The 25430-nt window shown below is 43.5% G+C and overlaps 1 protein-coding gene across 1 annotated transcript in view; it reads left to right on the top strand.

Moving 5' to 3' along the window:
• DSCAM (DS cell adhesion molecule) overlaps positions 1-25430 on the top strand; it is an 836416-nt gene that overhangs the window by 758586 nt on the left and 52400 nt on the right. The window contains exons 22-27 of the mRNA XM_063702725.1: positions 2789-2906; positions 4309-4472; positions 6042-6140; positions 9707-9895; positions 11065-11355; positions 14837-15013. Of these exons, the coding sequence (XP_063558795.1) occupies positions 2789-2906; positions 4309-4472; positions 6042-6140; positions 9707-9895; positions 11065-11355; positions 14837-15013 (1038 nt within the window). The remainder of the gene's footprint in view (positions 1-2788; positions 2907-4308; positions 4473-6041; positions 6141-9706; positions 9896-11064; positions 11356-14836; positions 15014-25430) is intronic.

Here is a 25430-nt window from a genome sequence, read left to right as displayed (position 1 = left end):
TAGGCAATTTGGGGATAGTGGAGGGAAGCCCAGAAGTGTGAGAAGAGGAGGGACAGTAGGAAGCCATCGTTGCAGGGAATGGGGAGGACATTTACTAAAGAAACAGTAAGACCAGCAGGGAGTGCTGACAGTTCAATTGAGGTTGATGATCCTAAATGGTGGTCAATCTCCAAATGCTCTATTGCATGGATTTTTTTTTCCAGAAATGTTCAACTTTTCATGCTTAAGGGAGGTTGACTCAGGGTTAGGGTTGCTGTAGTAGGTTTTCTGGAAAGGGGATAAGCTAGGGAGTGCCTCAGGATGGAGCAGACAGTCAATTGGGCAGCCCCCACACAGAAGCCCAGACACTGGCAAACCATTAAGGCTGAAAGGCCCATCCTAGAGGGATGGGGATGTCCACAGCAGAGGAGATTGAGACAGGTTATTCTGTAGTTGTTGGGAAGTCAAGGCAGACCAGCAGCAGTCTAGTGACAGGTAGCAGGGTCCAAAATTCAGATACAGATTGCTAAGAAGAGGAGGACCACTGCTTTTATGGAGGGAGTGGCAGAATGGGGCCATGGCACTGGTCCTGGGGGAAGCCCCTCCTAGGAAGGGGTCCAGGACACGAAGGCACAGAAAGCCTGGCCCCATGGCTGAGAACAAACGGGACCCGAATCAGAGGGGACACCAGGTTGCAGAGGGGTTCAGTTTCTCATCAGAATCACCTGGGATGCTTGTCAAAAGGCAGATGCCCCAAGTACACGAAAGAGCTGCTGAACCCACAAGGCTGTGGTGGGAACCTGCATTTTAAACAAAGATTCTAGGGGATTCTCTTGGCTGCCCCAGGTCTAGTGTGTTGAGTTGCCCAGTCATACATTTCTGGTTAGAGACCCTTTAAATTTCAGCCGTCTAAAATGGGCAAAATGGGCATTGAGCGATAGCATGGGGGTTGTTGGGCTTGAAGATGAAGTAGCTCTAGCTTGTATTTTTTAAATTGCTAATGGAAAAGCATTCATAAGTCCTGGAGTTAATTTGAGGGGTTATGCCCAGAATGTTAAAGAAAAACAATGGAATAGAATGGAACAGAGTCAAATCAACTAGACTAGACTAAACTAGGGTTTAAAAAAGACAGAAAACATCAGAATGCATCACATACAGTGAAGTCTTTATTCATGCAACTTTGTTTGCACATACACAACATCCCAATGCATGTGTAGCTTCTGGAGTTTGATGTAAGACATACTTCTTAAAGTGGGTGACTGTTATAAAGCTGGAAAGCCCCTAACTCTAGCTGAATTTCTCTAGCCACCCGCCTTTTACTGCTGAGGACATTCTCCACTCTCTAAAGAACTGTCTGAAGAGCGTGAAAAAGAAAATGCCAAAAGCTACCAATGCAGGAAATCTGATGCTGCCTAATCAGGACCTTTTTGTTATCACGATGCAAAATCAGAAATGTCAATGACGGATGAAATGGGCCCTGCCTTAGAATACTTCATCTCAGTCCAGGGAAATTGCTTGAAACATGGGTTTTGCTGCAACAAAAAACAAGGTCCAGCTTCTAAGCCCTCTGGCATTTTCTTTTTCTCTCTACTCTTGCCCACAGTGCCCAGAAGCAAAAATGTATGATTTGGTCTGGTAGATCCTAGTGACTAATGTGGGTATTCTATACTAGGATGGCTGCATAATGACTTGGCTCTGGGTACTCTGCCCTTCCAGGGATTCTAGAGCTTCCCTGGGGGAGCCTTCTCCTCACCTTCCTTTGCCAATGCAAACCCTCAGCCCAGAAATGGTGCAGGGGTCTCACATTTGTCCCATTTTTATGGGCTCTGAATCAGATCAAGGCTGCCTTCCACCTATGGTTTTCGGTCTGTGCATCCATCGAGGGTGAGCTCCTGTAGGGGCACCTGTTTCCTCTATGTCCCCAGCTCCATGACAGTGTCTGAAGCACACTGGCTAAAACAGAGGACAGGAGAAGCCCCTGGCTCCTGTTTACACCCCAGAAAGTAATGTCCCAATGTATGGCAAAGACTGAGCAGATTGTTTTCCTCTGGAAGACTTGTGTGTGGTGTCCCTGTCAGCTTTTGTGACTCACTGATGGAGGTAGCACTAGAACCTCTCATTGCTGGCCACACTGGACTTCAAGGCAAGTTCACCCTGGGCTTTTTCTGACTGTCTTCTGGGACTTCTGCTACCTTGGGGCTGCACCAGCACCAGATGCCCCTGGCAGATTCTCCTGTTTGGGCATCTGAATCACTGTTCCAAGCAAATGGTTGTTCTTCAAGAGAGGCCACTCTGAAAATGTTCATTCTCCTTAATGTGTGTCCTAAAGATCAAGTTGCTGTAATACAGTCGGGAAATTGTTAAGTAGAACTTGTTCCAGTTTTACTCCTTCCCGTCTTTGGGGCCTTTGTGTTTTGTATTGTCTACTTTCTCTGATATTAAAGTATATTTTAATGAGCAGTTTTTGTGTTGAGGTAAATTGCTTCCTAAAGTGCTTTCAGAAATAATTGGGCTCATAGAAAACACAGCTTGGAGCTGCTTGGCTTATGAAGCCCTAGATATTTAATTTGGACTCCTCATGTTTAGTCAATAGAAGAAAAGAATGCTACAATGGGAATTTTCTGCTAGTTGTGTGTTCTTACAATGACAATTCCTCATAACCCGGGTACCAGAGAGTAGTGTTGACAGTTGTAATGTGAATTGGCTTCACATCCATTTTTAGGTATTGCCCTTATTGAGTAGGTCATGTTGGCCTCTGTGTAGACACGTCTGTGGAGTAATCCGGCTTCCACTTTGTTTGGTTCCTCAGCTCCTGCACGAATCCTGACCTTCAGTGGGACAGTGACTACTCCATGGATGAAAGACATTGTCTTGCCTTGTAAGGCTGTTGGGGACCCTTCTCCTGCAGTCAAATGGATGAAAGACAGGTAACCAGTAACCCAATGTATGCCTTCAGTGAGACTCTAAGAGATTACATCTGACATACTCAGGTTGTGTCTAGTGGTCTCCTAATTTTGTGTTTATTTATATTGGTGAAAACTCAAGGAAACCTACCAGTTCTTCTGAGATGAGGGCAGAGAAGGAATCTCAGCTTTAGCACTGAAAGGGTCTGATCTATTGTATCAACCCTCTGTTAATTCAGAGCCTTCTAGTTCATGAGAGAATGCTTGCAAGGAAAATAGTTGAACCAACTCAATTATTGTGGAAGTTTCCTGCACCCTCTCAGGTAAATTGTCCATGTAACTGAGATGAATGTAGCCAAGGTTATTGTGAGATTTAACACCTATCTCTTCTTCTTTAAAGACAGTGAACTAACCATAACTCAAATACCCTGAGAAAGAACTTTAAGAAATGGAGTACATTAGGACTTTGCTAATTTAAAATATGGTTCTCCATACTCAATAGTAATTATTAAAATAATAGGATTCAAGATAGAGGGAGAGAGTGAGTGAGATATGGTCTGTCCATATAACTTTTTAAAGTGCTGTATCTCTATTCAGGAGAAGAAAATAGGATATAAGTTAAGGGTTGAAAATTCATTTATGAGCATAGAAGTGTGATCTGATGGATTCAGAAGAATGCCTATTTTCAAGCAAAAGCACTTAGAATGCATAAACTATAGAAATAATGGCTTGGTGTAGTGACCAAACTGTAGAAATAATGGCTTGGTTTAGTGACCACTTTTCTCATGCATTTAAAGTTGGTTCATCCAAATGAAATATGTAGCTCCCAAGGTCAAGTTGGCATTCTGCCTGTTGTGGGAATGACCCCAAAGGACTGGACAATCTGCCACCGGAGCAGTGGTTATGATGGCCACGCAGTTCTTTTTATGCTAGGGTAAACTCATCACCCTCTTGAGATATCACGTCATTTTTCATGTCAAAATCATGAATAATTGTGACTTTAAGTGAATCTAAAAATGATCCCAAGGTTTAGTTTCCCCTGTATGATTTGTTCAAACTGGCACTTCTGCCTACAGAAGAAATTCCAAGAATTGCCAAAATGAGGATATCTCCAGTGCCCACAGAGTGGAGTAAAGAGGGACCCATCAGTCTCTGGCATGGATGAGGAGTCCACTGACTTGAGCCAGAATCTGGGCCCTTGACACAGATCTCATCTTCAACGTAACGTTTTTTACAAAGGAAAACTTCAGCTACACAGCTATTGATTGTTTTCATTATGTAATCATGTTTAGTTCTTTCATAATGCAAGAAATATGAAGCTTCCAAATGTGTTGTTTGCTTCACAGAGTCTTTCTGTTTTTCCCCAACCTCAGCTAATTTGGATTGTAATTTCTTTAATCTGTGCATTTTTCTTCCTGTGAGGCAGTAACGGGACACCCAGTCTAGTAACGATTGATGGGCGGAGGAGCATCTTTAGCAACGGAAGCTTCATTATTCGCACGGTGAAAGCAGAAGACTCCGGCTATTACAGCTGCATTGCCAATAACAACTGGGGATCTGATGAAATTGTTTTAAACTTACAAGTACAAGGTACAACATTTGAGGACTCTTTTTAATGATATCTTTTACATGTACGCTTTCTATGCAAAAAATAGCATTGAACAAATTTTAAAATCAGCCCTTATAAAGAGCTAACTTCTGTTTTCATATTACAGAAAAAGAAAACACATGTTCATTTTGCAAAATATAATTAAACAAATCAAAGAAAATACAAAGCATTCACAACCTCGGAATACTGAGATACAAAACATCTTTGCATACAGAATGCCTAGTCTCTTTTTTCTTTATGTGTGCATGAATAAAAAGGTCCTTCTTAATAATTTCCATTAATTGCACTGTTTACTCTACATATATGTAAGTGTATCCCAGAAAACACAAACAAAAAACAAGTCTGAATTGTGGTCTTTTTTGTATGCTAATTAACTCAATTTTTTATATGCAATGTGTTTTAAAAAATGACAGTAACTGGAGCTCTAAGTAGATCGCTGTAGTATTTAGCTATGTATTTAATACTAAGTATTTTTCTTGATATCATACATAAAATGTGCACAACCTCAAAACATTGTCATGTTAAAATTTTGTGTAAATCCCAATCAATAAGTGATTGAGTTCAGATTTGTATGCACAGCAATATTTTATTAGTAGAAAAATCAAAGTGTGTGCTTCTTTGGATTTAGGTGTTGTCACATTAATAGATTACAGCAAGTAAAAATAAAATCAATACTGTTCTCAGTGGGATGGAAGGAAAGGAAAAGAACTATATTTCTAAAAATGCTGCAAAATTGATCTTGAATTTCAAATTAATTGAAGTCAGGAGAATTCCAGGGAATTTTGGAAGAGAGGCACTATATTATGACTCTGAAGAGATAGGTCAATATATTAGGCTTCTCTCAGAGGAAAAAAGAAGGAAATTTTATACGAAGCTTTCTATATGATTTGGATAATCTGATTCTGAATTTCTTTAGTGTTTCTGTCCTCAGAACCCATCCAGACTTACTTACCAGTATGTATTCTACAAGCCTCGTAAGAGAGACCAGTTCATATTCTGCAGTTCAAAGGCCTGCTTTTGATTTTCTGTGTGTGTGTGTGTGTGTGTGTGTGTGTTGCATCTTGGAGGAATAGCTTAGAAAGTGAAGATTTTTGCAATTCTTTTTCCCACTAGCTATTTTTCCTTCTTCCCCTTTTCCATCCTGAGAAGAACGGAACTGCTAAGTGGATGCCATTTATCTTTTTCACTTAAATTTCATGGCTGAAATTCATAGTAAAATGAGGCATGTATCCTTAGTAAGTTTAAAGAAGATTTCAATTAGTGATAAATAACTCAGACAGTCAAGGAACTGGTGAGGAAATGAGTTAGATATGAATCCAAGTAGAAATGTGGCTGAATTTTTTTTTAAATAATAGATTCACTCCGTTCTATCTCTTTAGCCCAGGATATCAACTAAATAGACATTTTGACAGAAGTGAATTGTATATTTTGGCAAACTAAAACACTTATTTAATAAATGGCTGTTAAAAATGAGTTGGTAAATGACTGTTCAGGAAAGTTAAAGATGTGAAAAACTAATTCTTGTTTTCTAAAAACTGTTTCCTCTCCAGTTCCACCAGATCAGCCTCGGCTTACAGTCTCCAAGACCACATCTTCCTCCATCACCCTTTCTTGGCTCCCTGGAGACAATGGGGGCAGCTCTATCAGAGGTAATAAGATATAGATTGTCCACAATAGTTGATTAGTTGCGTGATCCACGTGCCAATAAGTGACACATCTTCAGCAAATGACTGGTATGTGTTACTTTATTCTCCCCCAAAAATACGTCATATAAACAATCCCTCCATTACCTAAGAAACAAACCATACATTTATTTTTAGGATATTTGTTGAAATTCAAATCATTCATCCAAGGATGCTCATTTAAGAGTGAAATATCAACAGTTGCAAGAAAGAAAGAAAAAAGAAATTTGGATATCTCTTTTTTGAGATTCTAAATACTGTTTCTTTTTTATTTTGTCAACACAAAGTCATTCATTTATGTAACCATGGGTACTGTCCTGACTTAGAAAGTAATAAAAGACAGAGGACCTAAAGTGTAGATGTAAAACAATCTATTTGCACAAAACCTTTGCAATTAGTTCATAGTTGAGGTGTATAAACAAGGTTTTGTTTTGTTTTGTTTTTTTGAGATGGAGTCTCACTCTGTCACCCAGGCTGGAGTGCAATGGCACTATCTCAGCTCACTGCAACCTCCGCCTGTCGAGTTGAAGTGATTCTTCTGCCTCAACCTCCCAAGTAGCTGGGATTAGAGACACACACCACTGCGCCCAGTTAGTTTTTGTATTTTTACTAGAGACGGGGTTTTGCCATGTTGGCCAGGCTGGTCTCGAACTTCTGACCTCAGGTGATCCGCTCACCTCGGCCTCTCAAAGTACTGGGATTACAGGCGTGAGCCACCACGCCCGGCCTAAATGAGGTTTATATGGAAGGAATGAGCATGGTCGTTCTAGTGTGGGTGGAGTTAAGCTAGAGACAGAAGATACACAGGAAAGAGGGCCTGTGCCATAAAGGAGGTCCCAGGGCCGGGGAGAGAGACTAGGGGCTTAGACTTCCTAAGGCAGAGAACATCCTTTCTTCTGAGAGAGAAGGAAGGCTGGGAAGTAAACAGGAAGTCAGGAGCATTTCAGAGTGACATCAGTAGTGTGCTGGAGCAACTCCTTCCAGCTCCAAGAGTGAGGTGCCACATCCCTTCCCAGCTTCACGCTCAGTGGCCACAGCCACCCTAAGAACATTCCCTCACCATGGAAATCGGAAATGCTACAAATCAGAGCCTTTTTTCTCCTCTCCAAGAACCAGTTGTTAAACATTTATCAGCACTCCAATGGGTGAAGGGAAGATCTTTTTTTTTTTTTTCCTTTTAGGAAAGAAAAAGTGAGGTGATTTTTTTTTAAAATCGTGGTGAGGATGTGTCTGTGGATTTGAGGAGCATGGGATAGGTTTGTAATAGCTGCCTTGTGGAATGCACAGAGAGTCATTAATAGATGAACCGAGTCATTGCCAAGAAGCTGCAAGGACCCAGCTGCAGATGCACAGCACAAATTGTACGAGTCACAATTATCACTGTCTAATGACTTTCTTTTTTGTTTTGTTTTGTTGAGACGGAGTCTCACTCTGTCGCCCAGGCCGGAGTGCAGCGGCACGATCTCGGCTCACTGCAACCTCCGCCTCCCGGGTTCAAGTGATTCTCCTGCCTCAGCCTCCCATGTAGCTGGGACTACAGGCACGTGTCGCCACGTCCGACTGATTTTTTGTACTTTTAGTAGAGATGGGGTTTCACCATGTTAGCCAGGATGGTCTCAATCTCCTGACTTAGTGATCTATCCGCCTTGGCTTCCCAACGTGCTGGGATTACAGTCCTGAGCCACCACACCTGGCCTAATGACTTTTCTAAATGGTTCTGGACAGCTGGGAAGAAAAGTGGATCACAGATTACCAGTAACATAAGCATTGCCAGAAGTCTGAAGAGTGGGAGAAACTAGGCTCCTTGTTGAAATGGCCTATCAAAGGTTCCAGGCTGACTAGAGAACCTTCTTATAGGAAAAAAATGGGGGGGGTACCTAGGGATGGGCTCGAGGGACCCTAGGCTTTAGGCTCAAATGAAATGAGGCTTGGATTCTATAAGTGTGAGAGCATGGGAGAGGTAGAACAAGAAGGGTGTGTCAGAGCACAAGGTCTTCCAGATGAAGCCAGTTTTAGTGAGGGAGAGTTTCCAAGACAAAGATAACCCAGCATTCCTGAAACACAGTAGTGGCCAAAGCCATTGCCATCATCAGGAGGTGTCGTAAGTTGTGTGCCCAAACTGATGGACACTGATGGCACTGAGGATGATAGCAGGGGACAGGGAACTATACAGGCCTATCACCAAGGATTAGAGGAGTTTTTTGAGGTGGCTTCGAGGGTGGAAAGTGGGAGGAAAGCAGAGTCCCTACAATGTGTAGGGCGGCTGGAGTACAGGCTGGGATGTGGCTGGGAGCAGGTGCACAGGTATCACCTGTCAGGTACTGAAGGAGCTTTGTGGAGGTCAGATGAGGAACACAAAGGCTCAGGAAGGAGGAGGGACCCTATGGCCACAGAAGGCCAGTGGTGAGGGAAGGCTGAAAGGAGTAGGGGAGATACTGACAATGACCTCAGAAGGAGGCATCAGAGATGAGTGATCGCCATGTAAGGGGTGTGGAAATCAGCAAACCTGCCCATTTGGGTTTAGGAGACACTGTAGTGTGCAGGGGAAAAAAAATGCTTTATTTTTATTAAAATGGAGCTCCACAGGACAGGAATAGAAGTTACCAACCCGTTGTTGCAAACACACCATGTTCCAGGCCAGCTAGCCAGGGTGGAGAAGGAACATGGCTGCAGATAACAGGGCTGAAGGAGTTAACAGGAAGAATATTTCAGCATTCACAGTGGTGAAGAACATGGGCTTCAGGCTGACTGCAGGGTCTGCGTCCTCCTTTCAGCACTTGGGACTCACCGCTTAACCGCTCTGGACTTCAGTGTCCCATGTGTTCTGTGGGAGAGTCGTCACTGTTCCATAGGGTTGCAGAAATACTGTAAGCAAAGGGCTTAGGACAGGGCTTGGCATGGAGTGAGTGCTCTAGAGTGGACAGTCATCCCTACTAGTTGTAAAAGTAGAGGTAGTGCTCATGTGGGGGAATGAATTGTTGGAAGAATTTTTCAAACCAAAGAGAAGCCAGGTTACTGTCAGAATATTGGGATGGCTGCAAGACTTGGAGCTGTTTCTCCTAGTGTCTGTGGACTGTGAGACCAGGAGTGCATGAGGAGTGAGGCAGTTGAAGAAATCTCTACTCCCATTGATAATTTTGTTCTTTCCCAGAGATTCGGGTCTTGCAAAAATAACAGCTTCAGCCTATGTCTTCACTCAAGGATTCAGGCACGTATGATCTGAGGGGCAGATATTTAGCAACTGAAGTATTCCCTGCTGCTCAATATGGCTTTTAGAAGAGAATGAGCAGAAAACAGCAATACTTCACAGTGATAATGTCTGGTGTGGCCCAAATGACTCACTAATCAATACATCATGGTGCTTCTCCCAGGCTGGGTTAAATTTCCTGGAATCAGAAAGAGCGAAAATGTTCCTTCTGAAGATTCTTCAGTTCTGAGAATGCTCGTTCTATTACCCACACAAAATGCAAGCATCAGTCCACTTCCCATAGAAAGCAAACAGTGCTCATGTCAATCTTTCTCATTCTCTGCAGGATACATACTGCAGTACTCCGAGGACAATAGTGAGCAGTGGGGGAGTTTCCCAATCAGCCCCAGCGAACGTTCCTATCGCTTGGAAAATCTCAAATGTGGGACTTGGTATAAGTTCACACTGACAGCCCAAAATGGAGTGGGTCCAGGGCGCATAAGTGAAATCATAGAAGCAAAGACCTTAGGAAAAGGTAGGTGTGCCTTCTCATCGCTTCTAAATATCCTTTCTTTTCCCAGCCAGAAGAGGAGATTGGAATCATAAAAGATCCATCATGTTTTATGTTTATGTGTTTGAACTTTGTCATTCCTCAAATGGCTTCAGCAGTGCCACAGCATAATGAGAGGGACAGCTGGACCTTCCAGAGTGTTCTGGTCCTCTCTTTTATTGTTTCATTTGCAGTTAAAAAGAAGAATGTCATTTGAAAATCAAGGGCGTTGGTGTGAATGTGAGGTGCCAAGGCTGGGCAGCCAGGAAGCGTGACACTTGCCCTCTCAGCCGTTTTGAGGCACCCTTCTCCCTTAGCCAGCCCTTACCCCCACCTTCCTATCATTTCCACGTTGCCACATAGCCGCCGCTTTTCAGAGGGAAAATGATGGGGTAAATTGCATTTTTTTTTAATCTAAAATGTGGACTTTCAAGGAGATGAATCCCAAAGAAATGATATTCAGAGAAAGAGGTTTTGTCCCAGGAACTCCAGAAGGAAGGAGGGATGATGCAGCTCTATGTGGGCATAGGAAGAAGGTGAGGAGATGTCTTTGCAGGCTTCCCTCCCATAGGAGTCCTATCAGGTGGGGTGGGGTCAGATGGCAGGAGAGCGAGTAATGAGATAGCAAGGGTATTATTTGTGCCCGGTGCCACAGTTTTGGGTAACAAGTGGTAAGAGGTCAAATGATCTGGGATTGATTTATGCAGAAATATATCCATTAGGTCCCTGGGCACCAAGACCAAGTGTTTAGTTGTGGAGGAAAATCTGTTGGTGCTTCTCGAATCCAACTCTGTCTTCTCTTGACTCAGGTTCATCACATAAGGATGGAAAAAGTGCCCAGCACACTGCCCCACAAACCACAGAAGGAAACCCATATGTGAACATCCTATTGTTCTTTAGGGAACTCTAAGATACCCCAAAATAACCTCCACCCATGCAATTTTCTGTCACACACCCAGGTCATTACAGTTGGAGAAAGCCTGTTGGTCCATAAAGTCTCCATTAACAGGGGACAAGTTGCCAGTGGCCTGTGAGCCAGACTTGGACTGAGCTCCTGGCCTCGCTGGAGGAAGCAGTCCGAGGGAAATGCGTGAAGATGCTGATGGCCTCCCCATGTGTCCTGTGAGCTGACCTCCATGTGCCTTCTCCCCCAGAGCCCCAGTTCTCAAAGGAGCAGGAGCTGTTTGCCAGCATCAACACCACACGCGTGAGGCTGAACCTCATTGGCTGGAATGATGGCGGCTGCCCCATCACCTCCTTCACGCTAGAGTACAGGCCCTTTGGGACCACGGTTTGGACCACAGCTCAGAGGACCTCTCTCTCCAAGTCCTACATCCTGTATGACCTGCAGGAAGCCACCTGGTATGAGCTGCAGATGCGGGTGTGCAACAGCGCGGGCTGCGCGGAGAAGCAGGCCAACTTCGCTACGCTGAACTACGATGGCAGTAAGCTGGCTGGCTTCGTGGCTCTCCTGCTTGTGTCTTGGGGGATGTGCACGTGGGCCCTGCCCCTTTCCCATCGAACATCATCTTTGCCATAGTTTGACCAGTGCCCACGGAGCCCATTAGGCTTTCGGGATTCAATGGACTCTGTCTGGGGCTCCCTAGTTCATTATATCCAGATGACCATCACTGTGTGTCCAGAAATAAGAGACTCAGGGCCATAGGGAGTCTCACTGGGGAGTCATGGGGCAGGAGTGATTTCTCTTAGGGCGGAAGGACTCTTGACCCTGTGGTTCTGTGCTTGTGTTGATGTCTATGAGCTAACATTGCTTTTGTTGTCTCCCACCCCTTTCCCCACCTCATCCCAATCCACATAACAACTTTCTTTTTTGCACTCATTACACCCTAAACTGCATGTGCAAAAACAATTTTCCATGGTAAAGGAGCTTATGTTAGTCTCTGGGCGGGAGCAGGGCCACTGATGGAAATAGGATAATAATAGGAATCCATGAACACGTGCACACACACAAACTCACACACACTTGCTGCTTGCATTTACTTTCCAAAAACTAGGTGAGGTGTCTCTTGACATTAGTTAACCAGAAATAAATGGTTTAAAATCTCACTCATTTTTTCTGGTATCAAGAGCCATTTATTGCTAACTGAACAAATGCTAAGCCCAATGAAGCTGAAAGGAGCGAGTCCTCGACTGCAACTTAGTAGGGGAACTTTAGAAAGTCCCAGTAGCAGTGGGTTGATGCTGATTTCTCACTAGGGGAACAGCAAGGATTGAGTTAGGTGCTCTAATTGCAAGGTAAAAACGGCAGCAATGCATCAGGATGAATTGGAACTCCAGTGCAACTCTCCTCAGAGCCTTCTATTCACTGCCTGTTGGTCAGGCTAGACCACAGTGTTGAATGAGTTAACCAAGAAACACCCAAACCCTTTATTGACAGCCAAGCCAAGACCACGTTGGAAGTGCTCCTCTACCTGTGGGTGATGCTTTGTGAGGGGATGCCTTTCAATGAAGTCACTCATAACTGAGGGCTGTAAAATTAGACAGAGGCAGCCCATGAAAAGCATCAGCATTGCTCTCTGGGAGCGTGATTCTTACTCTACTTTGTGCATTTGGGAGGCCGCTTTATTAAAGCTCCAGCAGGTAGCTCCTTGGAGCACAGTTTATGCCATCCTAAGAAGAGTGGCTGTGAACCTAAGGACCCACAGAAATGACCACAAGGAGCTAATGAGGTGACATTGCCTGGGATTTTCATCTGACCAATTTCTCCTATAATGTCCGGATGGCCCAGAGCTGGCTCTTCTTGCTTTGGCACACAGAGCAGACCTACCCCAAATCTCCTGTCCAAGGTCATTTTTCCACAACATCCTTCTCTGCCAGAGTCCAGGGTCTTCCTGGCACTTCTGGCCTGGGTCTCAGGGCTGTAGGAAGACCTTGAGCTTGTAGAAAGCTCTTCTAGTGTTGGTTATGCTAGCCGGGGTCCCTGGCCTCTGCACGGGCTCTGTCCTATGGCCCCAGAATAGCCTATGCCCTCCCAGACAACAACTTTTCTCTTCAAGGGCTGATGCTTTTCATGGGCTGCCTCTTTCTAATTTTATAGCCCTCACTCTTCAGTGACTTCATTCAAAGGTGTCCCCATCACAAAGCATCACCCAGAGGCAGAGGAGCACTTCCAAGCTGGCCTCTCCCCGTAATATGGTTGCATTATTTGATCTTACAAAGTAAAGAACTTTGACACTTACCAGACACTTTACTTAGCATTTAAGGGTGCACCAAAATCCTCTGTTAACCAGCACACATTTGAGTAGTAAGTATCTTTTTTACTTTAGATCATTGTCTTGGAATATTCACACTCTGGTTCCCAGCTTCTCTATAATATGTGCAGATGCCTGGGCACCCAGCTTAAATGTGCACACTGATGATATGCTCACAGCTAATGATTTAATTAGAAACTACTCATGTGTAGAATTTGAAACTGTGATTCTAATTCACAAAGTGTTCTGCGGATTTTAAATGTTTGTCTTCTAAGAAAAGATATAATTTTCTCACTTTATCCAAGATCCCAAATTTTGAAAAATGCTGCAAGCTACCTTTACGTTTTGGAAATATGAAATGACTTTATTACACTAAGAAATATGGCTGCATATTTATATTTTCCTTGAGAGAGATTACAGATTTCTTTGGACCAATCTCATGAATGGATAGCTTTAATATCTCTATTGTCACATCTGCTTGAAGAACTTTTTTATCTTGAGAAAGCCAAGATTGACAGCCTACATTCATACCACTCAGGTTTCAGAGTCCTCCATTTAATGATCTCACTCTTTCTTCTGCCATTTCCTTAGCCAAATGTTTCTGCTTGACCTAGTGTTGTCTTGGTTTTGCAGACCCATCTTCATGGGCATCCTATAAGTGCCTCTTTCCTGAATTTCTAAGCATTTGGAGACTTGGGTTTCCACAAAAACACTTTAAAGTTGGAAGAACACTCTTCTTGGCTTTAGCAGAGATCACAGAGGAACGAGGATTCCATTAACCCTGCTCTGCTTACTAAATGCGGGATAAAGACTGTTTTGCTCAGGGAGAAATTATATTATTTTTGCATTCTCTTTTCCTGAAGTGCTGATTTTCTAGCCCTTGTTGTACATGGAAAGTGCAGTGGCGTGGAGCATCTTATATAATGGAGGGTAGCAAAATATATACCTCATAAAAAGTGGATGCCTGTGTTTAGATCTCTGCACCCATGGTACTGAGCATCTGGATAGAAGGCAGCTTAAGATAGCTCAGAGTTCATTTTCCTTCAGTGTTTCCTTATTACTTGAAATAATCTAGATTTTGTAGCACTATTTAACCATGCCTGATCAAAAGTAGGCTCCTTTAGAAACCTAGCTGGGTCCCCTTTGAAAAGTTGTCTATAGCTCTTGTACCCTCAAACGGCAGCTGTTGAAGTAGATTTGGTCTTACACCTGCGATAAAAGCCAGCAAATTACCTAATCACAAGGGATTTGAGTTTCTTTATGCCAGTGTATCTAGGACCCTCTCCCTGCACACGCGCTTCTGTCCATTTGCCCAACCTTTTGTTCATTCTTTGATGTGCAATTTTTTCGAATAGTCTCTATCAATTGTACTGTGGGTGACAGTCAAGGGAACACTTAATTCTGGGTAGATGCATGTGGCTTTTGTCAGCACCAAGCCTGGGCCTCATGCTTTCAAGTGCCTGCACACTGTAGTGCATTGCAAAATGAAGTCCTTTTCAAACGTGCACTATAGAATAAGTTGGAAGTTCAGGCAGAGGGAGGGAAATAAATAAGAAAAAAAGTTAGCCAGGGCCTAGAGACAGAGTTCTTTTCATTTCTCATCACCTCCGACACCCTTGGATCACACAGCGCGATTTTTATAACCTGTCATCCCTAAAAGCTCCGCCATGCCGTCTTCATTAATAGCCATCTAACACCGTGGCCCTGCTTTCAGGTACAATTCCTCCACTCATTAAGTCAGTTGTCCAAAACGAAGAAGGGCTGACGACCAACGAGGGGCTCAAGATGCTGGTGACCATCTCCTGTATCCTGGTGGGGGTCTTGCTGCTGTTCGTGCTCCTGCTGGTTGTGCGGAGAAGGCGACGGGAGCAGAGGCTAAAGAGGCTGCGAGGTAGGTCCAGGCCCAGCTGTCCACCTACGCGTGTCCCCTGCTGCTCTGCAGCCACTGGGAGAGATGCCAGCTGGAGAACAAACCTCAAAAGGGAGTGACTCTTCCCTGTTTAACCCAGGTCTCTCCACTGCCTGGTTCTCTGACCTTCCTTCAGCGAGACTGCAGACCCTCAGGGAAGAGCAATAAGAATGTTCCTATCTCGGTCAGAAATCAGGTGAAAGCCAACCTGTCCCCTAAGTCCTAGCTGTTGGTAGGCAAGGAAAATTAATTTTTTAACTCTAGTCTCTTAAATTTTCAGTGGGTCCAGCAAAGCCACCAATTGTGGCTTTCTATGAAAAGATCTATCAGATTTGCTCCGGGAATGAGAATGACTTGATGGACTGGAAGTGGAAATTGAGGGCTTAGGATACTGGTGAAGCATTGTGAGGCAGAGGACACATGCCATCCCAAATTAGAAACGGGAGCTGAAGCCCAGTGTAAGAGTTTCACTCTAATGTAGCAAAAAAATAATGAAGGCTGGAGAAGCCAGGCCAGATGAGCTCCATTGTGAACAGACACCATGATTGTAATGTCCAGCCCCGTGTCGTTCTGTGATGAGGCTGTTCTCAGCTTCTGGCCAAGAGCCCTTATTTGCCCTTGCTCTGCAATGTGAGGACAAGGAGTTATTTCAGATATGAAACTGTGCAGACGTGTTCCCAGGTCCTTTGCCCTTTACCAGTGAGGGTGTTTAACTAAGCCACTTTTTCGGTAAGGTGTATTACAAGGTATTTTCATTTTAATATCAGTGCAGTGTGGGATACTGCTATGCAGCATCCTATGTGTGTTTCAAAGTTATGTTCAAAGTACAAATCTGGAAGCACTCTCTCCTCAAAATGTATCCCAAACTTTACTGATACATTTAGAAAACATTGACCTCTTCTGTAAATACTTAACTTGACCATAATCCACTTAGAGCAGAGAACATGGTAATATTTTCACCTGTCTTCACTTATCCAAAGCACCGCTTTTTATGGAATTCTGGTACATTTCACTATCAACTTGCTTTTGCTCTGCCAACAAATTACAATTCTGAAGTACATTGTACTTCATCTGTACAATTAAGAATCTGTCCATGTAAATCTCCTGCAGCCCAATAATTCAGGTCAACCATCAGTCTCCTTGAAATGTTCTTTTGCAATCGTGCGAACCAATTATCTTTTAATTTTGCAGACATTACTTGAGTGAATGCTAGGTGCTTAATACACAAAGATGAGAAGAAAGAGCTTTCTGAACTCTAGGTTTAAGGTAGGAGGTAGGCCCATAAGCAGCTACCAGTGAAAGATGAAACATGTCATGAATACAGAAATAGGGCTTCGAAGAAAGACCGCATCAGTGAAAAAGAAGGACGGATTAATCCCAAGTGGAGAAGAAAAGGGAGGCTACTTCAGTGCTAAGTAAAATAGAACTACAAGCGTATAATACAGCCCATTATGGTGAGAAGTTCCATATAATGTGGACCATGTTGAATTCCATTCAGTTCATGAGTGTTCATCACTAAAACACAAAAAGGATGTTTTCATAACCCTTGTTCACAGTGGCCTGGACTTGTTCACAGTGGCCTGGACTTTAGGAGAATTATTATGAGATACCAAGGGTGTCTGTCCTTGTTACCATTAGACAACTATGTCTAACTACTTGCATTTAGAAGGCTGCACATTGTCTGTATGACATTTCTAAAAACCAATAGTAAATATTTCTTATTAATGATTTTGATTTAATCACAAGAGTTAAGCATCTAGGTAATGCTTCTCATCGGTCTACACCCTCGCCAAATTCACTTTTTCTTCTTTTCCCTGACTCCTATTGCTCTCCATCCTTCTCAGCTATTATTTTATTTTTCCTACTCACCTTCGAACTTGAGCACCCCAGCTGTGCATTTCCTCTCGCTGAGAGCACCTCCAGTTAAAGGTGCTGTGGGCTCTTACTGAGTGAGGCCTTTGGGTTGAAATGATGACCCATGCACCCTGTATTTGTATTCTTAGTAGTTCCTTGTAATTTAATTATTGCTGTACAAGGGCTATCTCCAGAAAACATCCTGGGGCTGGCATTTTTATTGTTGGCCTCTCTGCTTCCAGACACTAGTGTTTTGCAGTTGGGTTTGGTAAAGACAGCAGTCTATCACCTCAGAGAACATGGCCTTTCATTCTCCGGAAATAGTTTTGATTTCTGTGTTCTGGGGAAAAGGTAAATCCAGCACAAATGTTTCAGTAGGAAGAAAGTAAGTGCTGGGGGAAAGAGGGAGTATTCCTAAGAGATGTTAAGGAGCAAAGGATTTCAGAAAAGTAGCTTGCCGTGGCACAAAGGTATCTGCAGTTCGGCATTTTGTACATGGCTAATAAAGGGTTCTCTCAAATCAAGAATCTGACAGGAGAGGCCGGGCGCGGTGGCTCACACCTGTAATCCCAGCACTTTGGGAGGCCAAGGTGGGCGGATCACGAGGTCAGGAGATCGAGACCATCCTGGCTAACACAGTGAAACCCCATCTCTACTAAAAATACAAAAAAAATTAGCCGGGGGTGGTGGCGGGCGCCTGTAGTCCCAACTACTCGGGAGGCTGAGGCAGGAGAATCGCTTGAACCTGGGAGGCGGAGTTTGCAGTGAGCCGAGATCGCGCCATTGCACTCCAGCCTGGGTGACAGAGCGAGACTCCGTCTCAAAAAAAAAAAAAAAAAAAAAAAGAATCTGACAGGAGGGCAGTCAGGATGCCAAGGATTGGGTACCCAATTTCACACCACTTTTGAATGGCAAGTTTTAATGTAGACACACTGCAATAAATTCAGTTTAACAAACCACTGTAGATTATCTACCAGGTGCAAGATGGAACCTTTTTTTAAACTAGTGGTAACATTTGCTGGTTGACCATTTCTATTTGATCACAATAGTTTAGCCAGGTCCTAAAGAGAGAAGAGATTTCTAAGACTCAGAACTATAAAGGTGACATTGTAGTGGCAGTGGGTCAAGGCTTGCAAGGGGCAGACTCATCTCCGTAACTGTGCAAAGCACTGCCATAAAAGGACAGCGCCAGAGGTGAGGGTGGTAAAGGGGAATCGATGAAAGGTCAGGCCTTGCCCCAGAAAGACCTTTGTTTCTTAGCCCTGCAGGGCCCTGAAATGTTCATTAATGATACAAAGTATTTTCAGCTCACTCATGGAGGGAAATTGCAGCTGCAGAGTTTAAAGGAATAGGTGCCTGTCTATTAAATATCCGGAGTGCATTAGTCGAATCACCCAATAACAAGCAAACCCACATAAGGTACAGACTCTGTGCCTCTGGGAGAATAAGTTCAAATATATTTACAGACTCTACAGACAGAATATTTTGATTGTCAAAATTAAGGACAACATTTCTAGTAACACGTCAGTGTTGCATGAGCAACCATCTATCAGGATCAAAAATGGAAATAAGGAGATTTGAATTATAGAAAAATATTATAGGGATCCCCAGTGGATGTTTTTAGAGTGAGTAGGTGGGATCAATTTTATATGGTTGAAACTGATCACATTTTTCAATTGCTAGAAACAGCAAAAATGTTTATAAGCTGAGTATGTTTTACTGTATACACAAGTAACCTAGTTAGATGAATATAATATAATGTTATTTTATGTAAAATTTTAGAAAGAAAGAAAGAAAATGGGACTCTAGCAGTGTAGTCAACCTATATTCTCTCTTCCTGAGTACTTTACTAATTTTAGAGCATGGCGACCTCCTAAACTCTAAATTGCCTGCAAGTGCCCACATTTTTTTTAAAATCTATAACCTTATCCAGGAGTTCAGGAGCCACATTTTGCTTTTAATGATGCCCTGGTTTTTCTTGAACTTCTAGATCCTTTGAAGTGCAAGGTTATAGAGTGAGTCACTGGTTGGGCCTGAGATCCCAGCAGCCCCAACCTTATAAAATGTGATCCCGTGTCAAGTAATCAACTCCAATATTTCTAAAAGCCTCCTCCTTTGGTATGCATTTACGCAAGAAGGCACAAGCTTCTGTCGGCACCAGTTAGTGTGGGTCAACCTGCGGGACTTCAAATAAGCTAAAGATAAAAATCAGTGAGTAATGTCACATTTGACCATGCTTTTGTGGCAAAGTGTCTTGCTTCTCTTGAATGGAAATGTGTTTATTATTTTAAACATGCTTTGAAATGGATTGTTACAAAACTGATCAATTCCGGAAGAGACTGTTCCCAGAGAGGATCTGGGTTCACGGTGCTATGCAGGCAGATTAAGGGGTAGGTTATGAGAAATCATTGTTATTTTCTGAGTACTAACAGGACATTTATCTGCTCTGCAAATGAGCCCAAAGCTCCCCTCATTTGGAAAACCAAAAGGTAACTTGAACTTTACTAATCTAAAGCAGGAATGTGCATCCAGGAACCCAGTGACACTCAGACTTGAGATAGACTCAAAGTTTTAATAGATGCCCCAGCACTAATGCATAAAGCCACCCTGAATGTGGGAAGCCCACATTGTTAATGCATGAGTAGCGCACATGCACCCTAGAGCTTTCATTACCAAGTGTGGCTAAGGTGGCATTAGAAGCCTGTACCCTCAAACTCTTTAGTTCTGTGCTTTGTGTTTTCTTTCTTTCCTTCTTTCCTTCTTTCTTTCTCTTTTTCTTTCTTTCTCTTTCTTTTTCTTTTCTTTTCTTTTCCTTCCTTCCTTGCTTTTCTCTCCTTCCCTCCCTCCCTCCCTCCCTCCCTCCTTCCCTGCCTTCCTTCTTTCCTTCTATCCTTCCTTCCTTCTCTCTCCTTCCCTCCCTCCTTCCATCCCTCCCTCCCTCCTTCACTCCCTCCCTCCCTCCCTCCCTCCCTCCTTCCCTACCTTCCTTCCTTCCTTCCTTTCCCCTTCTCTCTCCTTTTTTCTCTCTCTCCCTCTCTCTTTCTCTTCCTCTCTCTTTCTTTCTGTCTTGGTTTCTTAATGAAATTATTCTCTTAAAACATCAAACTTGTTATGGCAAACTGAATAGAAAAGGCTCTCTGCATCTGACAGCGGGAAGCAAAAGAGCATGGGGGTGAGGGGGAGTGGAGGGCTACCAGTGGAGGGAGCCAGGGAGTGGGTAGTCAGGAGGGATTGTGGGTCTTAGCCGGGCCCTGGAGCTCTGCCTTGCCTGGGTGTCCTATTTTGTCTGTGTCTGTGCATGCAGTTTTTTCAGATTACCAGTATATATGGCCTTCTTTTTTTAATATATATCTGCCACAGTTTTCAAATTAGCTTTCATCTGAGCATTGCGATGATTGGAAGTCCTATTTGGGATCTTATAAAAACATAAATGCAGGTTTATAGCCCTTGCAAAAATAGCTACTTTATGAGACTATTTCAATTCCACAGAAAGGCAGGGACTGTTGAGGGAGAGGCTGCAAATAAAACCTTTTGATGGATGGTAATATAAGGTCAAAATCTGCCACCCTCAAAAAGTTTTTTTGTGGATATCTGCAAGTGACTGTCCAGTAGAAGTATTAACCTAAGCGTCTTCCATTTTACGTAACTAGAACTTCAGATATGAAAACGTAGCCATGTGGCTATAAACAAGATTTCTCTTTTTTAAAGAAACATTTGGGTGTGCAAAATGTGAGGCAGTTCAGCCTCTCAAGCTTTGCACAGCTGCAGTGCCTGGGGCCATGGTGGGCACTCTCCCACGCCATGCTGTGTCATGCTCAGCCTTGCTGATGTGTACCTTCATGCCAGGCACAACCCCAGGATGCAAGCCGTGGTCTACAAACAGAACACAGGAACTGGGCAAGACCAAGCTGGGAGCCTCCTCATCCAACCAGAGGTGCCATTTCCCAAAACTCGATCTAACCATGTACTAATCCACAGGCTACTAATGCTTCCCATTGTTTCACTCCTCTTTCTTCTCCATAGTACTTCACTATACACCATCCTGCCTTAGTCTCTCAATAGCCATGCAAAATGGTTGAGTATGAACTGCCCATTATGATGCCCCAATTTTCTTTCTTTTCTTTTTCTTTTTTTTTTTTTTTTCTGAGACAGAGTTTTGCTCTTTTTGCCCAGGCTGGAGTGCAATGATATGATCTCAGCTCACCACAACCTCCACCTCCTGGGTTCAAGCGACTCTCCTGCCTCAGCCTCCCAAGTAGCTGGGATTGTGGGCATGCACCACCATTCCCGGCTAATTTTGTATTTTTAGTAGAGACGGGGTTTCTCCAAGTTGGTCAGGCTGGTCTCGAACTCGCAACCTCAGGTGATCCGCCTGCCTCAGCCTCCCAAAGTGCTGGGATTATAGGCATGAGCCACCGCGTCCAGCCATCATACCCCATTTTCTGACATGAAAACTGAAGGCCAGCTATAGAATTATCCAGAATCACATATGAGTCCAGGCAGAGCTAGAAGAGAGTTCAGATCAATCTCCCTACCCCACTCCTCTTGCCATGAAACTTCTGCAGGATTTTGAATATTCAAGTAAGAAACAGGTTGTCTCATCAATATTAAGTAAGCTCTAAAGGTTTATCAATTATATCTGGAATTAGAAGATGTATTAACACAGTATCAATAGCTACTATATAATTTTATGTTTGCCCATCAAAAATACTTGGTCTATTGATTTTGTATTTCGATATTCACTACCCTTCAGCCTTCCCCTAATTATATTTTAAATATGTATACATTATATATAGAGAGAGGCACATATACATATTCCTTCTAGCTTGCATATCTTCATCCTACTGTCTCTCTGATTCTTTTCTCCGCTGAATACTTGAGAGTATTCTGTCCTCAGCTACACTACCTCTCAATTACTCCCAAATTCTCACAGTCCCCTTCCACTCGCCACCCAAATGTAACTGTTCTCCTGAAGACAGATGACCAGTTATTCTCTGATCTCCAAATTATCCTTTCAGCCATCATTTTTTAGCCCTCTTTGCAGCATTCAGAGTGTTAGCAAATGTTGTCTTTTGAAATTCCTTCCTTCCACATTTTAATATCACTAGATTATCCTGGTATCATTTCTCCATCATTTCCCAGCCCAACAGCCCTTATCTGTGGAGCCCAGAGCCAAGGATGGAAGTGTGAGAGTAGCAAGGGGCTTTAGAAAAGATGTCGCAAAGTCTGAATCTCAGACTGATCTGAAATGTGTGGAAAAAAATGTGACAGGCAATGCAAGGGCTGTTTAGCTGTGTTTGGGCAAGAAGAACAAGGCTGTGAACAATGTTCTCATATTAACAGATGGCAGGTAGACAGGAGAGCTGCTCAGCATCTGCTTTGCTTGATGTGTACCAGGAGAAACGCTATTTGAATCAGAAAATGTGGACCAGGGATTATAAAAAGAAGGAAGGAAGGGAGGGAGGGAGGGAGGGAGGGAGGGAGGGAGGGAGGAAATGAGGGGAGGGGAGGGGAAGGGAGAAACTCAGGATGCTTATGAAAATAATCAGCACCCTGATAGTTTAAAATGATTTATTTTTTTTCAAAACATACTCTGTATTAGCCATTATGTGGAGGTGGAGATGTTGCTTTTTGCAGACAACGTTTACAAAGAACTATTACACAAGTTCCAAAGCGTAAGCAGCCTAATGCAGACAGAATAAATGCTGTGCTGTTTCACTGAAGGGAAAGATCTCCACCACTTAAAAAATTAGGGAAGCTGTCATGGGGTTCCAGTCCCACGATTCTGAAGGATAACATTTTAGGGTTCTGAACAAAATTTTTCCAGACATAACCCCAAGATCTTTCTGGATAACCTTTGAACAATCAAATGCAAATTAGAGGTGTTAGAAAATGATTACGCAGATGGTCCCTGACTTACTATGGTTCAACTTAGGAGTTTTTGACTTTGCAATGGTGCAAAAATGATATGCATTCAGTAGAAACTGTATTTTGAATTTTGATCTTTGTCTGGGTTAGTGATATGTGATCCATCATTTTTACATGAGATACTCAACACCTTATTATAAAATAAGCTCTGTGTTAGATAGTTTTGCCCAACTGTAGGCTAGGGTAAATGTTCTGAGCACGTTGAAGATAGGCTAGGCTAAGCCCTGATGTTTGGTAGGTCAGGCATATTAAATGCATTTTTGACTTAATTATATTTTCAATTGATGATGGGTTCATCAGGAGGTAATCATAAGTCAAAGAGCATCTATACCCTGGACCCATTTTCAACAACAATAGATTAATTCTGGACATTATAGACTGAAATAAGTTAGTTGAGGTTATAGAAAGGATGTTTTGTGAGCAATCAGGGAAGGGAAGGGACCACCAGGGGCCCAGACAAACTCCATTTGCATTTTGACAGGGCTGATTAATAAGGGTACACCAGGATGTAGCTGAAAGCATGGGCAGGCTAATCCAATCTTGGAGGCCACATACATCCTGGTGGGGAAGCTAATGTATTAGAGGGACAAATCCACATTTTAAGAGATTTTGAAAGGCTGGAAGCAAGAAGATACAGTTTATAGGAATAATTGTGTAGTCTTCTATAGAAGTTGTAAAAAAGAAAATTCATTTGCAACACGTATAATGAGCATTGTGCTCTCCCTAGTGTGCTAGAAGATCAAGAATTACCAGCGTCTTTCTCAGCCTCATTTTATAAAGAAATAAAAAAATCACAAGCCTTTCAAAGAAGAGAGTCCCAAGTAGGGAATTACCTAGAAATCATTCCGTATGAGGAGTGGCTGAGAAAATTAGAGAATGTAACCCAGAAAAGAGAAAGCTGAGGCCAAGCAAGGGAAATGCAGCTACATGGAAATATCTGAACAGCTGGCAAATGACTTCAGGTTAAAATTACATCAAGGAATTTCTGCACAAGAAAAGGAAGATATCTCTCACAATTAAATGTGTCCTCAGGAAATCTTTGTGCAGCTTCACTATGGATCAGGGACAGGACTGTGCCCAAAAGGGCCAAGAGAAAGACAACCCAAAAACAGGTGGGCACAGTATGAGCTGGGAAGGGCTGTCTGAGATATAAGGCAGAGGTCCAGGGAAGCAGAGGGAACCGAAGCTTCACCCCTGCCTACTGGGCATGGGAGGGTACATGGAGCAAGTTGCGTCTGCATGGGGTGGTGGGGACAATGGAGGGCTTTGCACTAGCAAAGTCTTGGGCTCTCTGCAGAAAGTGGCAAGTGCAGGAAACTCAGAGAGAGGTTGGAGGTTACAAGTGAGCGGCAGCGGAGCTGGATGACAGCTTGGACCAGCACGGAAGGTGGGTTCTCTGTGCTAATGAGGGCTGTTGCAGTGAGGTCCCTTTGAAGGTTTCAAAGCGCAGGTATCACTCAGTAAGATGGATTCCAGTCTTCACCCTTCCTGCAGTGTGGGTATCAGTGTTGGGCACACCAGCAGTAAGGATGCTGACTAATAAGTGAGATTAGGACTGAGAAGAGAAAAAACAAAGGTTCCCCTGGGGACATGCTGGCTGGGAGAGACCTGCAGACCTGGAAGGCAGGAGAGTACTGGGAGGAGAGGAAGGACACTAGGTGTGCAGCAGGAGCACCGACCCCAACCCTGGAGTGGCAGTGGCCCCAGCTCTGGATTCATGCAGACAGAGAATATGTGTACGTCTGTGTAAGACATTGTGAAAGGGATGCCAACATTCATTAGGTGGCCAATCTGAAAAGTCTTTATTGCTGTTAAGATTCTATGATTCCGGGACTTTAAATTTTTTTCTTGGCTTGTCTCAGACTCTCTTCTCACCCTCAACAAAAGTGTGTCCCAGATGAGATTTTGCCATCTTCTTTTTGCACTCTCTCTATGGGGATATGAAAAACACCCAGACCCTCATCTCAGCCCTGGCATCTTTCCAAATTTGATTCCAAATTTGCCTCTGAACAGCCTCACCTAATGTCCCCCGATATTGAAACTAGACAAGTCTCTCCCCAAATTGCTGCTTCCATGTTGTTCTAGTCCATTCCTGTCACTCATGTTACTACATCCAGCTCTGCATATCCCAAATCTTGCCCTTTTCCTGGACTCCCTGCAACTCCTCCTTGTCCCACTGTACACCTGGTAGGACTCTGATTCTTACAGATTTCCTCTATCTTCACATTATAATGTTACCCACATAACCCCGGCTGTCTTCTCTAATGCCCAGAGCCTCTCACTTGGACTAAGGACTAAGAAGCTTTCAACAAGTCCCAGGCCCCCACCTCCACATTCAGAGCATTCTGGATTGCCTGGTGGATGCTAGTTCACAGCACCCACACCCATCCACCACCCACCTCTGCCCTCCTTGTTCCTCTCTCCCTTTGGCCCAGGTAGAAGCTTTCAGGTCAGTAATACAAAGTCACATCTCCTTAGCTCTTTAATGTCTAGACTACGCACCAGACCACCATCCTGGCAACTTCTCTGTCCAGTCAAATTGACCTAGACTTTACTTCTCAAATGGGCTCATAATTCCGATGCATGTGAATTCTCTGCATGGAGCACACTGCCCGTT

The sequence above is a fragment of the Gorilla gorilla genome, chromosome 22 (genome assembly GCF_029281585.2).
Source record: "Gorilla gorilla gorilla isolate KB3781 chromosome 22, NHGRI_mGorGor1-v2.1_pri, whole genome shotgun sequence".
Lineage (NCBI taxonomy): Eukaryota > Metazoa > Chordata > Mammalia > Primates > Hominidae > Gorilla > Gorilla gorilla.
This window is presented reverse-complemented; position numbering and strand designations above follow the sequence as displayed.